General features: G+C 38.3%; 1 protein-coding gene across 7 annotated transcripts in view; it reads right to left on the reverse strand.

Moving 5' to 3' along the window:
- The window catches only part of rbks (ribokinase), a 40,031-nt gene that overhangs the window by 8,399 nt on the left and 17,336 nt on the right, over positions 1 to 14,296 (reverse strand). For all 7 annotated transcript variants that reach the window (XM_054796272.1, XM_054796270.1, XM_054796271.1 and 4 more), the window contains 2 exons: positions 8,472 to 8,563; positions 2,967 to 3,155 (listed from right to left, as the gene is read on the reverse strand). In XM_054796272.1, the coding sequence (XP_054652247.1) occupies positions 2,967 to 3,155; positions 8,472 to 8,563 (281 nt within the window). The remainder of the gene's footprint in view (positions 1 to 2,966; positions 3,156 to 8,471; positions 8,564 to 14,296) is intronic.

Raw genomic sequence — 14,296 nt, forward strand, 5'->3', positions numbered from 1 at the left:
CTGGTAGCAGTAGTAAATACAATAACAGACACATACAACAGAGCACCGACAGATCACGCTAACACACCACAAGGACGCAGAGCACAATGTACGTTCATACGTGTTTAAAAATAAATACGCATAATTGCACTTTAAAAAACCTGTGAAACAGCAAATCCACCAAAGGTGAACCGTGATGCAGCGAGGGAACACTGAATTACAAAATACTAGCCATAACCAAAGACACAAATCCCAAAGGAAGAACACAAAATGATTCTAAAAAGTGTACAAGACAGGACCCTGAGGTCAAATGTGCCTTTTCAAGTTGCAAGAACTTGGGAATTTGAACCGCCATTGTGAATGACCAGACTTCAGCTCAGCAGGCGTCAGAGGTTTAACTCCGTGCATTTGTTTTGCTTTTTCTTTGGCTTTTTGCAGCACTAATTCAAAAAGCCGCCCACATGACAGCCTCTCAGGGATTACACCACATGCAGCAGAGAATTTAATGACCCAATAAAAAACAATAACATGAAAACAGGACATGTCTTGGGAAAACAGGACGTTTGGTCACGCTAAACAACGTGGAGACGATGGCTCCAATCTTCAATTCTATGCGGCATCACAGTACGAGAGACAAAGCCACAGTCACACTCAAAGTGATGAGCTTGTTGGCGGGAAGTTGCGCCCCTGTAACTAAAGAAGAGAAACCAAAAGAAGTGAGCACCACGGTACAATTCCTCAAGCAGCCATGCACGCAGAGCATTCAAATGCCACAGAATAAGAGCAATACTGTAGAAAATGGACTATCTGTAATACAGGTCCACAGTACACAGTAGCTAGAAAAATACATTTTGAAGAAACCGCAAGTGACTTACTGTGTAGAAAATGAGGCACTGCAGCACAATAATACAAGCCCAAATCACAGTTGTTTAAAATGGAGCGTGGCGGCAAACCAGCGATAGCGTCTTTCAAACTTGTCACCGCTGCTTAACAAAGCCACAGCAGTCGCAACCAAAGGGTTCATCGTAATCAAAAACACAGAGTTTCCTGAGCAGACACCGAAGAAATACAAACGGCGATAACTTTTTTTCCCCCCACTCCAGTAAAAGGCCTTTACTGGAAGAGGGATTATTGTGTCCAAAAGAGTTAACCCCCCCCCCCCCCCCAAAGTCATGGGCCCTTCAAAGAACAGAAGCGGTGGTTTGTGAATGTGTGTGTATTGTGGAGATGGGGGTGGGGGGTACGCAGCAGGCCTAACCACAGCGAGGCTGTACTGCTTTCTGCTGACTGATGCAGGCCCGTGAGGTGAGTCACAGAACAGGATGACGATGGCGGCGGTGATGGGGGATGGGGGGAGGGGGGTGAATAATAAGGGCAGTAATGTGTGTCTACTTCACCATGTGGGGGCACAACAGAGGTCACAGAGCCCCCAAGAAAGCGAGCCCTTTGTTCCTGAAATGTCACAATGATTTGGACAAAACAAGAAGATGAAGCCGTTTCATTCAAGCACAAAGTCACCTCCACTTGCTCACATTTCAATCCTGCTTTTTCCTTCATGAATGCGCGATGAAAAAGGTAAGAAAAGGTATCTATAAGGCAAGGGTGTCCAAAGTGTAGCCTGGGGGCCATTTGCGTACCGTGGCTGTTGTTTTTTATTGGCCCACGTCACATTCTAAAATACAACAGAAAATGTTTTAATCAGCAGTAATTTTACAAGAATAAAGTGAAAATATGAAGAAAAAAAGTGGTAATTTAATGAAAAACAATCATTTTCGCTGTAATACTATGAGGAAAAATAATGTCAATTTAGCATAATGTTGAAATATTAAAGAAAAAAGATTTTTATTGTCATAAGATTATGAGAAACAAACAAAACAGAATAATGTAGCAATTTTTGGAAAATTAGGTTGGAATGAATGAAAATGTTATAATATTATCGCAATAAAGTCATAAAAAGGAGAAAGAAGAAAATTGAAACAGTTGGAAAATTAAAAGAAAAAAACAACAGCAGAAATGTAAAAAAAAGCTGTAATTTTATGTGAATGAAGCCAAAATATTTAGAGAAAAAAGTTGCATTCTAACAAAAAAAAGTCGCAATTTTATGGGAATAAACTTGTAAGGAAAAGTAATATCATTTTAGTAGCATAGAGTGGAAATATTAAAGGAAAAAAAAATCATTTTTTGAAGTCGAAATATTGCGAGAAACAAACAAAATTAAATAATGTTGCAATTTTTGGAAAATTAGGTTGGGTAAAAGTTATAATATTATGAGAATAAAGCGATAATTTTACAAGATGAACATATACAAAGATTATTAAAGAAGAAAGTTGAAATATTACTTAATATTACTTATGAAATATGAAATACTACTTAATATATAGTCTAAAGATGGTCACAATGGTAACTACAAAACAAAATTAATATTTACTGGGTAAATGCTATTTTAAACTGAGCTTTTTATAATAATACATACATTTAATACAACAATTTTAATTAAAAAAAAACATATATACAGTAGCAGACAAAGGTTTGGTCACACTGGTACTGTATACTGTATACAGTATACAGTATAATTAAAAATAGTTGCAACAAAAATGACATTCACAGCAAACCTCTACCAAGAAAAAACAATCTTAATTTTGATCAACTAAAGTGTAAATTAATTAATTAATACTAATAATACTAATTAACTAATAGTCCCCTCCTGCATGTACTTCAACGTTGCCATTATGATTCATGCATTATTGTTGGGAAATGTCCTATAAATAATATTGTAATGTAAACACAAGTGAAGATGTTTCCTTTATCGCCACCTTATGTATTAGACCTCCTATTTTCACTTCCAGGGGTGAAAAGGTCAGTACAGTGTTTTAGTAGGGTGAGAAAATGACACATGGGCAAAGATTAGAACAGTGATATGGAATTCTGGAGGCAGATGATGAGAGCCAGTCACACAATATGCTACTCTAATGGTGTGTCATCCTTACTGTGGTGTCCACTGCCGTGACTGCCGTTGCTGGAACATGCTTACAGGACGAATCCTGTGCGTCGAGCACCACGCATCCCTGGGCTCCCAAGGTGATAATGACTGTGCCGCATCCTCGCCTCAGCAGCTCCTGGCCAGCCCTACACGCCTCCTCCACGGTATTTACCGATGAGCCTGTCATCAACTCAGCCTAGATGGTGGCACAAGGACAGAATTTTATTTAATGTATCGGCCGCCCCCCAGCTTTTTAACATAACAGGTTAGTAACTATAGCTGTTGAGTACAGAAGTACATTCAAATACTGGAGGGATAAATGAAGAATTGTAATATAAATAGAGTAAACCAGAACATGACAATTTAGTGCAGTTTCAATGTAATTTGTTGTCTATGTTTAATCTGCTTTTTACTAGCTGCAGTTAACTGTTTAGTGTGAGTAATTCTGGTATGAGCCAACTTCTAATTACACACTGGGTGCCGTCAGATAGACTTCTAGTTTCTTTCAGCTCTGCCGGATTTGTCAGCACTCCGTGGCGCTAAGACGTTCAGTGGGAACGCCGTCTGACTGCTCCGCTTCATCTGGCTGCAAAACTGACTAAATGGTGACAAAGCAGATGTTTGAGGAATTGAAATGAAACTCTGAATCACAATATTTCTTCCATAATAAGCTGGCTCTTGTAAAATGAAGAGACATAATGTTATTTTCAGGTGGGGCTTAATAGAGATGTGCAGCAAATGTCATTTCAGATAGGCTGCATTTAAAGATGTAAATAGTATCTCCTCTCATTTCTTTTTCGATCATATTTACATACATTTTTAAGAACCCATTTTTCACATTAAAGTGTTTAATTGTAAAAATAGTTGATTTTCATAAATTCTAGTGCAAGCTATCAATAAATAAAAGATCAATCTAAAATATGATCATATTCATATGTAAAATATAATATACAGTAACTAAAAATGTACAAAATATTACATCATATATCATTTTAGACAAATGCTTTTATTTGGAGAGCATTTTTAAAAATACTTGCAGATTATTTTTAATACACTGAATCATATCTAGGGTGGTAAATTTGCTGGTGAGTCCACATAATACAAAAAAGGCAAAAATAATTAATAAGGTAAAATAAGGTGAACACGCTCATGCAGACAAGCTTGCTAAATGCATTTAGTCGCATTATGTCGTGTAACAAATACACGACGTGGGTTGGATCCTAGACTGCGGAGGGAAAATCACGGTGACTGGCGGAGACTGATGACTCAAACACACAGTAGTACGAGCGCCCATTACGTCTGACACACATTATTATGAAGGGATTGCTTTGTAAACTAAAGGAATTACTAAAATACACTGAAATCATTTTTATTTGGAAATTGTAATGTAATTACATGATCAATATATTAAGAATAAAATACAGTTCTATTATTCATTATTCAACCAGACACAATGGTGGGACCATGACAAGATTTTTTAAGACCAAACCGGGGCTATCCAAATCAGGGCAGCACATGCACCAAATATATACATACAAGGAGACAGAGCCTTTAGTTTCACTACCCCTGCACTTTGGAACTCTCTCCCCGCACCTGCCCTGACCCGCCCACCTCCAAGACTCATGCTAAAACCCGCCTATTGAAACTTGCTTTTAATGTTTCATGCTGTCATCTTACTCAGTGCCTTAGTTATTCTCATTTGAACTGATATTTTATGTCCTTTATTATCATATTGTACATTTTATTGATTTCATTTGCTTGCTTTACTGTAAAGTGCTTTTGGGTTTTTAGTAGGGCTGTCAAATGATGAAACATTTTAATCACATTAATCACAGTTTTTAAATGAATTAATCATGATTAAACACCATCAGCAACGATGTCTGAAATATGCCCATTTGTACTATATTTAATGAAGAGAAAGATAAATGACAGGTCAGGATTATATACACAAGTCTAAAAACACTTGTCTCTTTAAAAGTAGCAGAACATTTGATTCATGAGCAATGAGGGGTTGCGTTCAAATACATCATGTACGTAATGGAAGCTAAATTGACTTGTTTTCAGTGTATTTTCCAGCATATTTAAATGTAGCAAATTGTACATAAGAATTAAGAGTTATGAAGTGAGTGATAAGAATATCGACTTCATGTTTTTCTTTATCTTCCTGTTTATTTACACACCCACACACCCACGCACGCATGCACACACGCACCCACGCACGCACACCCACACACATACACGCGTTTTTGTGATGTTTGGAGTGTCCCTGAATGCATCTTGCGTTCTTGTAATGAGCATGAGGAAGTGTTGTTACTAGGATGAATGGACTAGAGGCGCGTGTGACTTGGACATACAGTACATATATGGTGTTGGAATTGCACTGCTGTGGATGTGTTCAGGTCAGGATGAAGTTATAAAAGAGCGTCAGGCTGTGTGAGTTCATGGGGACGCTCCACTGTGCTTCCGTCTGCCGTCAGAACAGCGAGGCGCGCTGGCTCTGATGTGCATGTGTTAATTACACTAACAAATTTAATGTAATTAATGAAATTAAGTTGGTGCCGCTGGTAACGCGTTAAATTGACAGCCCTAGTTTTTAGAAAAGAACTTCCAAATAAAACGTATTATTAGTATTATTATTACATTTAAAAAAGTTGTTTGTCTTTCAGCTTTTCCCATCAGGGGTCGCCTCAGCAGCGGTGCATTATTTGTGTGGATTGTAAAATATAAAACAAGTATCGTCCCTACTGAATGAGCTCTCCTAGATTACAGGTTTTGGTGGGTATTAAGGTAAAATAATGCAACATTTGAAATACGACGCTGTGATCGCTTTCTTTTGTGTTAGTTGGGGTCATGATAGAAACTTTTGGCATGTCGGGTCCACAGATGGATGAGAAAGATAACGTCACCCCTCTGTAAAGCTCTTAAACATTGCGGGCTGGCTGACGATCAAAGAGAGCCTGCACTTTGTCTTGCTTAATCCCTGCCATGCCCCACCTTCCTCCGTCACCCCTCAGCCGTGTACAGTGAGACCACACATGCATATGCAAACACGTCCACACACCTGGACTGTGTGTGTGTGTGTGTGTGTGCCCCAGATAACCCCACAGAACCCACATGGGTTCAAGCACGACTGACACTGACACTCTGGAGTCAAATGGCGGTCCGAGAATGTGATCTGTCGAAGTGGGAAATGACCTTGCACAGTTCAAAAATAAACCAGTGTATCCCAGTGCTTCAAGAGCCCGCAGCCACGCTGGTACTGTCAGGTGCAAAAAAAACAAAACAAAAGCAAAACAGTTTTGTTAGTCATCATCTTCACAGCAGTTTACCTCCCTGAATCCCTCTTGTTACGAGAAAAAGACCAAGTTTGTGCATACGGGAAAGCTCAAACACGCTTACACACACACACAAACTATTTTTTTTAATTCATTACATTACATTTTTAGCGTAATTAATGCCTGCGCACCATGGCAAGCCACACCTCTCTGTTTTGACAGTGGACAGAGGCTAGTTAAGCTCCCCCACAGATCTACACAGTCTGACTGTGATCACATCTACAGCAGTGCTCAGCACCATATATGTGTCCCCAACTTGTAAACACGTCTGTCCGTTCACACTTCCTCATTCTTATCACACTACCGCAAGGTGCATTCACGCACACTATGTAATCCGAAAATCAATAAAACAAATGCAGGTCGTAGGAGATCATTGGACGTCAACGGGTAACAAAGACGAAGGTTCATTCATGCAATCTTCTGATTTCCATACAGAAAAAGAGTAATGGCTAAGATGGCCCAATGTTATTGTGTAGGATGAAAGTGTGGTGTCTTTTAATTTAACTAGTTACTGTCGTGCGTTGACGATAATACTGTTCTAAATACCTGTAAGTCCAGCCCATAGCCTAGTTAAAGGAATTACAGAGAAATATGCAAGAGACATGGCAAAGAGACAAACTAATTATATTTCGATGCGTACTATCTTTGAGCTTGATTTCAATTTTCAATTCATTTGGAGTTGTTAAGAAACATATAGTATGTTAAATAAATGTCATCATGTCCTGTCATTTATTTCTCTGGTTCTAAAATACAGTGAAAATTGGTATTTCAGACATAGTTGCAAATGTGGATTACTCATGAGTAATTAACTTGTAAACTGTGATTAATCGGATTAAAAATGTGATAGCCTTAATATAAAAATAATAATAATATGCTTTTATGAGTTCAAAGTTGCACTTTTATATTAATTATGAACATTTTTTGCTTTCTTAGTAAAAAGGTTAATTTCTTTTTTATATCTCGCATTTGCTCATCTGAAAGATATTTGTAAAATTTTATATAATGTATGGTTCGAATGCATGTTAATGTTAATGATATCAAAAATGTACCTTCAAAATAAAGTCAGTTCATTATGAGTATATGTTAATTAGAGCTGCAACAATTAATCGATTAATCGATGCTTAATCGATTAGCCAATTAACCGACAACTATTTTGGCAATCGATTAATCGTTTTTTGTTATAAATATGTACCGTAAATAGCCTCTTGTGATTTTAGCCTCTTAAATTTGAATTTTTTTTTTTTATTTTCTTAGTCATCCATGAAAGCAGACCGATTATCTTTCTGTTTTAGCCAAAACAAGATATTCACACATATCAGCTTTGGTTTTAGAAAACATGTTTGGCTCGAATGAGTGCTATAATCCGTGCTTAAATACAGTACACTTCGCCTCCTTGGGCACGATTGGAATAAGTGGAGTGGAATTGGTACAATTGCATGCACACACACATAAATGTATGCAATGTAGCCAAGTCAGAGAATGACTGTAATGCGGTCGCTCCTCTCAGATTCTTAATGTTAACTGAAAGATTTTATAATAGAAATAAAAGACAAAGACTCAAAATAATCCAATCACTCCCATTTTTTGCCATTGCTTCTGTTCATGTTCACACACCTGGCTTTTCAGCGTTGTTCCACTCTACAACAAATAGCAATTCATGTTAACCCCTAAGGGGTGGCTGACTCAAGCAAAAAGCACATCTGCCCTGTTGCTGTTGTTACAATTCCCAGCTAGCCAAGCCCACTTTCACTCATCTGTCATCACTTGACATCCAGGACGTGAGGTGCTTTGACTGTAAAAGGGTGGAGATATCTATTGCCATCTTCAAACTAGAAAATGTGCATGTACAGTATGTCTAAAGAACACAGTGGGACTACTGATGTGCCGGCAGGGGTCATGATTCAGAAGATATGGTTACAATCAATGTTGGAAGGTGTGTGCTCCCATAACTTCAGGAGATGTTTTCATCTTACTATAATTGGCAGTGTTCTATCATTATTTGGTTAAGAACCCAGCAACTGTAATGTATAGTAGCACCTACAAATGTAAAAGCTGCGTCCATTAAACTGCCACGAGTTTTGGTCTGTTTAGCAGTTTACTGTCAATCATATAATCACAATAAAAATGCTCAGTATTGAGCTGACAATATGATTTTGTGTGTTTGTGTGATTCATTACCTCAGACTCATTGCAGCAAAACACATCAGAGGCTCGGTAGAACTCAGGATCCAAGTCAGGGATAGCTGGCGCTGGGTTGAATATTGTCTTAACTGCAACAAGAAAGTCAGACAGCGTTACTGACAATATTATCTTTCTATATTATATACAGTATCTACAGTCATTACAGTTATGGCTAACTGCAGGGACGGTGGACTACAGACATCCGAAAAGACACCAGCTTGTCAAGAGGGTAGAGAAAAAACATTGTACCATATGTTGGACTTTCTAAAGTCCAGCACTTCTGAGGATGCACAATTCAAAATGTGATAATTTTTTTTTTAATAATACGGCGTTTGAGTCTCAAATCAAGAGTTCGAACATCCATCATGCATGAAGTCATACCAGATGTCAGCACACATTGGACATCAAAGGATGAACTCAAGGCGTGTTGGGTGGTTTGCCTTTTCATTGTCTTTTTGTGGGTTTCGCTGTGACACTTATTCTAAAAAACTAACTTAATAACAGTTGTTGTGAACAATAATTTTTCTGTGGACTAGATCTCCCAGGATGCTGTCTAGGTCATCATCAAACTGCATCCACGGGTAATTGTCTATCATGGTTGTCATCTTGGACTTTAGACTTTTTCAGCTTGTACTTGTTTTTTGTTGAGTTGTGTTTTGTCTCTGTTAATTTTGTTTTCTAGTTCTGTAAACTCAGTTCATGTCACTACTTCGTGCCTCACCCATATTTACAGGAACAACAAAACACATTAAGGATATGTGAAATAAAACAAAATACTTGAAAATGGAAAGTGTTGTCTGTCCTTTTTATGGGCACTGTAAGCTCACCGTATGAGACCGACTGTGTCTCATAGTAAACATACGACTCCAGGAGCTGGCATAGATAACAAATCTAAAGGGTTTTGCCTGACCTCTGCAAAACCTTGCTTACTATCAGCACTGATTGCCATAGGACTGTCAATGAACAATGATGTCAATTTTTTTGTTTTAGAGACAACTGACTGGTCAGTAGACTGGGTTTTTATGGGCTCTGATCTCTCATTGGTCAGTTGGTGGTGTTTTACGTGGCTCTGATCTTGTATCCCCAAACATAGGCTGCTTCCGAGCAGGTTAGCTCCATTGCATAAGTTGGTGACGTATCCTAACCAGCTTCGCCGTACAACATATCTGGATTTAATCCTGAATAAAAGTAGTGCAGGCTAGTAGTGTGCCTTGCTGTCTGATGAGTTTGTGTGTATTTAGTTTGCTAGTTTGGTTGATTTCTTGTCTGGTCATCGCTCTTTGTGGTGAGTCTATTTCTCTTTTTTTTTTTTTTCCACCGCATTGGCTGTCTTCCTCTCCTCTGTCATGATAGTAATCGGAGGGCCAAGGCACGGCACGATTGCATGAACACACACATGCACACGCACAACGTAGCCAAGTCATAGTTTCACTGTAGTGTGGTCGCTACTTGCAAATTCTTAATGATAACCGACACGATTGAGACAAAATACTGACTCAAACCACCTGCAAATAAATCAGTGTGCGTAATAAAGGCATGTAATTTAATTAACGTGATAGAGGGAGAGGGACTCACGCATGGTATGAATGGCCTGCTGTGAGTACATCCTTATTCCTCGCCAAATGAATAAACGGAACTGGAAAGGAGTTTTCTTGAACGGGTCACTGGTGCTGAGGTGACTCTGGTGGACCTGATCTGCGATACCTCTGGTGTTTCTGCCCAATTTGCCACATTAGCATTTCTTCAATATTTCGTAGTCATGTTTTGCTGTCCTGACCAATCTGGCTGTATGAATGTCTCATCCTTCACCTCCACTTCGGAAACTGAGCCTATCGCTTGTTTTGATCCTTCGTGCCATGGATGTAACTACATGCAAGTGTTACGCAGTGTTGCTGACGTGGTTTGCTGGAGCCAGTCTTTCCCGGAGGTCAGGTGTCTACTGGTTCTCACCCAGTGTTTCCCGAGTGAAACAGGTAAACCAGAAATGAAGTTGCGAGACAACTCCATGCTCAGGTGATTTCGTTTTGGTAAGCGTAGCTTTTAGTCACTGGAAGATGTCATCAGGTGGTACCAACTTTCACTGAATGTTTCAACCCTTAACCACAACATCCTCCAGTTGGTGGGTCGGCAGTAGTTAACAAATCACTGCCCAGCTGCTTCTGGCTTCCAGGTTTTTCCCTATTAAAATGTTACTTTAAAAACTCCCTGTACAGTTAATAAATGTTTCACGATGTCGAGAGTTAGACTCCAGAATTGTTTCAATTTTCATTTGTTTTGAAAAGGAAATATGTATCTCAGCTTGCTGTTCATATTGATTCCTATTAGCTCCATAGCTTCCTTTTCCGAGCCCTATTATCAAGGTCTAAAACTACCTACCTAATTAAAGATTTCAGTGGAACAAAGAATTATAAGCTACTGCTGGGGATTCTGCTTGCTGGCAAAGCTCAAGTGGATAAGCTTCTCTAAAAAGGTACCTTTTAAATGATTAAATTAGCATTTACTTCAGAAAAAAAGAGAAAATACTGGAAATTGGCTGGTGGAAAGAGCCTCACAGCCTGTTGCTGTAACCCTTGCATTTCCAGGGCATTGTGTGGATGTGTGTGTATAGACTGAAAGCAAGGTATTTAACCCTATAAATGTGTGTCAATGTGTGGGTGATGAGATGTGTTGTGACCTTTTCTATGTGTGTATATGTTTAAGAGCGCAGCACAGAGGAGTTTTTCAGGAGTAATCCGCTGTACATGCTGAACATCACTGTTTGATGCAAATTCATGAGCACTGAGCAGTAATGCATCTAATACCAAGAAGACTGTGTACGTGTGAGGATAAGCCCAGCTTGACGAAGCGATTAATTCTGATACCGCTGTATACAAAATAAAGCTTCATGCAAGTGTGTGTGCATGTGTATTAGTGATATGTATATTCAAGAAGGGTGATATCAAAGTCAGTTCTGTAAAAGTGTGTACCCAGTTTGTGTGTGTGTGTGTGTGTGTGTGTGTGTGTGTTTGCGTGGGCACATAAGAGAGCAGCTGCGTGGGTTTGTGCTGGGCTTTGGCCACCTGGCGCTTTGAGGTAGATGTTGGGTAAAAGTGGAAATAATGTCTGCCATTTCAACACACACACTCACATTGTTAGTTCATGAGCCAAGACCATGTCTCATTATGTATCAGAAGCTCTCTCTCCATTTTCAGTTGGAGTTCTGGGCTTTAGTGCCTTGTTGTGGTACACGTAATATAAGCCTGCCAAAACTGACACTAAAAACGCAAAAAATACAATATATATTGGGGGTGCAACAGTACATGTATCTGTATCAAACTGTTTGATATCACTATGAATCGAATGATACTGTAACTCAAGTCACAAACGTCACATAGCATCAGTCAGCTAAGGTCAAAGTCCCGTCTTGATTCGTTGTTGCTCCTCCGTGGAATAAATGAAGTCCCCACAGGAGAAAACAATTGGCGACTGCTGTTGTGGCTGACTGCAGACGGTGTCTCAAGAGGCATGCAAAATAGCATTTTTCATTTTTTTTAATCCAAATTCCAGATAAAATAACTCAGTAGTTTGCAATGACATGCATTAAAAGTTGTCATTGTATTTGTAGCAGCTAGTGCCATGCAATACCATAAAAAAAGTCAGTTGCGACGTGTGCACCCTTGAACTCCAGTATGGAAATGTGTTTTTTCTACACTTGATGCTTTTATTTTATGATGAATTGCAGAAACCTCTTATGGCTTACTTTTTTTGTGTGTTGCCGTGACTTCGCATTGTTTTCCTTTATTTTATAGTTGTAATTTTTAATAGCAAACTAGATGTGTACATGGACTGTGGAAATAATGACGCTTCAACAACAGAACTAACGATGAATTATGTGTAATTATCTTTACTGCCATGTTGCATTGAAGTGTCAATTATTTATTTATTATTTTACAAGGTGCTGTTTTTGTTTTATACAATTTATACAAACTTCTAAGTATGCACTGCAGAAAACGAGGCAGGTATACTGTAGCTGCACTAGATACATTTCATTTAAGAACTGTACTTTTGAGTTGAAACTAATGTTGATAATTTCATCCATTTATCGTCTATGCCACTTATCCTCATTAGGGCTGGGGGTATGCTGGAGCCTATCCCAGCTGACTTTGGGCGAGAGGCGGGGTACACTCTGGACTGGTCGCCAGCCAATGGCAGGGCACATATAGACAAACAACCATTCACACCTATGGACAATTTAAAGTCTCCAATTCACCTAACATGCATGTTTTTGGAATGCGGGAGGAAACCAGAGTTCCCGCAGACAACCCACGCACGCTCAACAGAGATTCGAACCCAGATCTTCCCGATCTCCTGACTGTGTGGCCAACATGCTAACCGCACGGCCACCGTGCAGCCCTTGATCATTTCAATACCAACAATACCAACGTGACACTAAAGTATCAAATTGAACATAAATGTGAATTTCCTGTATTGTTCCACCCTTAATCACCATAGAAATCCTTTCTTAAAATTATTAGTGTTATTTTTAACAATGCCATCTGCCCCACAGTGTCTGCCAAGAAAATTCTGGCCCTTGGACAAATGTAATCGAGGACCCCTGGTCTAGAATATTCTTACTTTTGTAGTTTATGATGGAATTTTTCAGACAATACAACCACAACAGATATATAATATATAAACAAAGACATTGATGCTTTCCAGGAAACAGTATGCATCCCTACACATGTACTTCCAGCAACTGTCCTTCTTCATAGAGAGGCAATGAAGCGCTTTTATGTCAGCACACAGCACAGTACCATTGAATTCATTGACGGATAACACTGTCACTGTGGTATATGATGGCACACTAGTACGTAGCTGATGCAGCTATCACCATCCCGCCTACACACCTTGTGGCAGGAAGTTAAGCCAGATCAGGGTTTGACGTTCCAAACTGTAATGTCGTACGATGACCTGGACTATTTTGCTTGTTTGAAACTCGTCTATTGGAGCTAATTGATAGGTGACAAAATGAAAACACATTATGTCAGAGTTTAGCCACTGATAAAAGAAACTGAGCAACTATTAAGCTCTACCTGTTTAAAATACTGCACACATTCCTGGTGTTAATTGCAAGGTACATATTATACCACGGGTGTCCAAACGTTTTCCACCAAGGGCCACAAACTGAAAGGATGCACAGGCAATATTGACATTTTGTCAACCTATCCATGTAAATATGCTAAGAAGTTATATATACAGTATTAAAAAAATGCATCTTAGCTTTGTGATATAGGTGAAAAAGCATATCAGTATAATATAAACTTCAGTCTTCGCTGGTTTTCTCCCATTATTGCTGTTTTCAAAAATAATTTTCTTTTCATAATATTATGACTTTATTATGATAATATTTTGACATTATTCCCATAATATTATACCTTTTTCTCCAACCAAATGTTTCAAAAATGACAACTTTATTTGGTTTTCTTTGTGTCTCATAACAACTTATTTTTTCTTTAATATAAAGAAACGCTATGCTACTAAAATGACATTATTTTTCCTCAAAGTATTACAACACTATTCTCGTAAAATTGCGACTTTTTTTTCATTAGAATACGACTATATATATATATATATATATATATATATATATATATATATATATTTTTTTTTTTTTTGTGTGTTTTTTTTTAATTTTCCAACTAGTTCAACTTTCTTCTTGTAAGTGTTCTTCTTGTAACATTATGTCTATATTCCCATTATATTTTGACTTTACACCCATAATATTATAACTTTTTCCACAATCTCATTTTCCAAAAATACCAATTTTATTTTGTTTTGTTTGG

The sequence above is a fragment of the Dunckerocampus dactyliophorus genome, chromosome 13 (genome assembly GCF_027744805.1).
Source record: "Dunckerocampus dactyliophorus isolate RoL2022-P2 chromosome 13, RoL_Ddac_1.1, whole genome shotgun sequence".
Lineage (NCBI taxonomy): Eukaryota > Metazoa > Chordata > Actinopteri > Syngnathiformes > Syngnathidae > Dunckerocampus > Dunckerocampus dactyliophorus.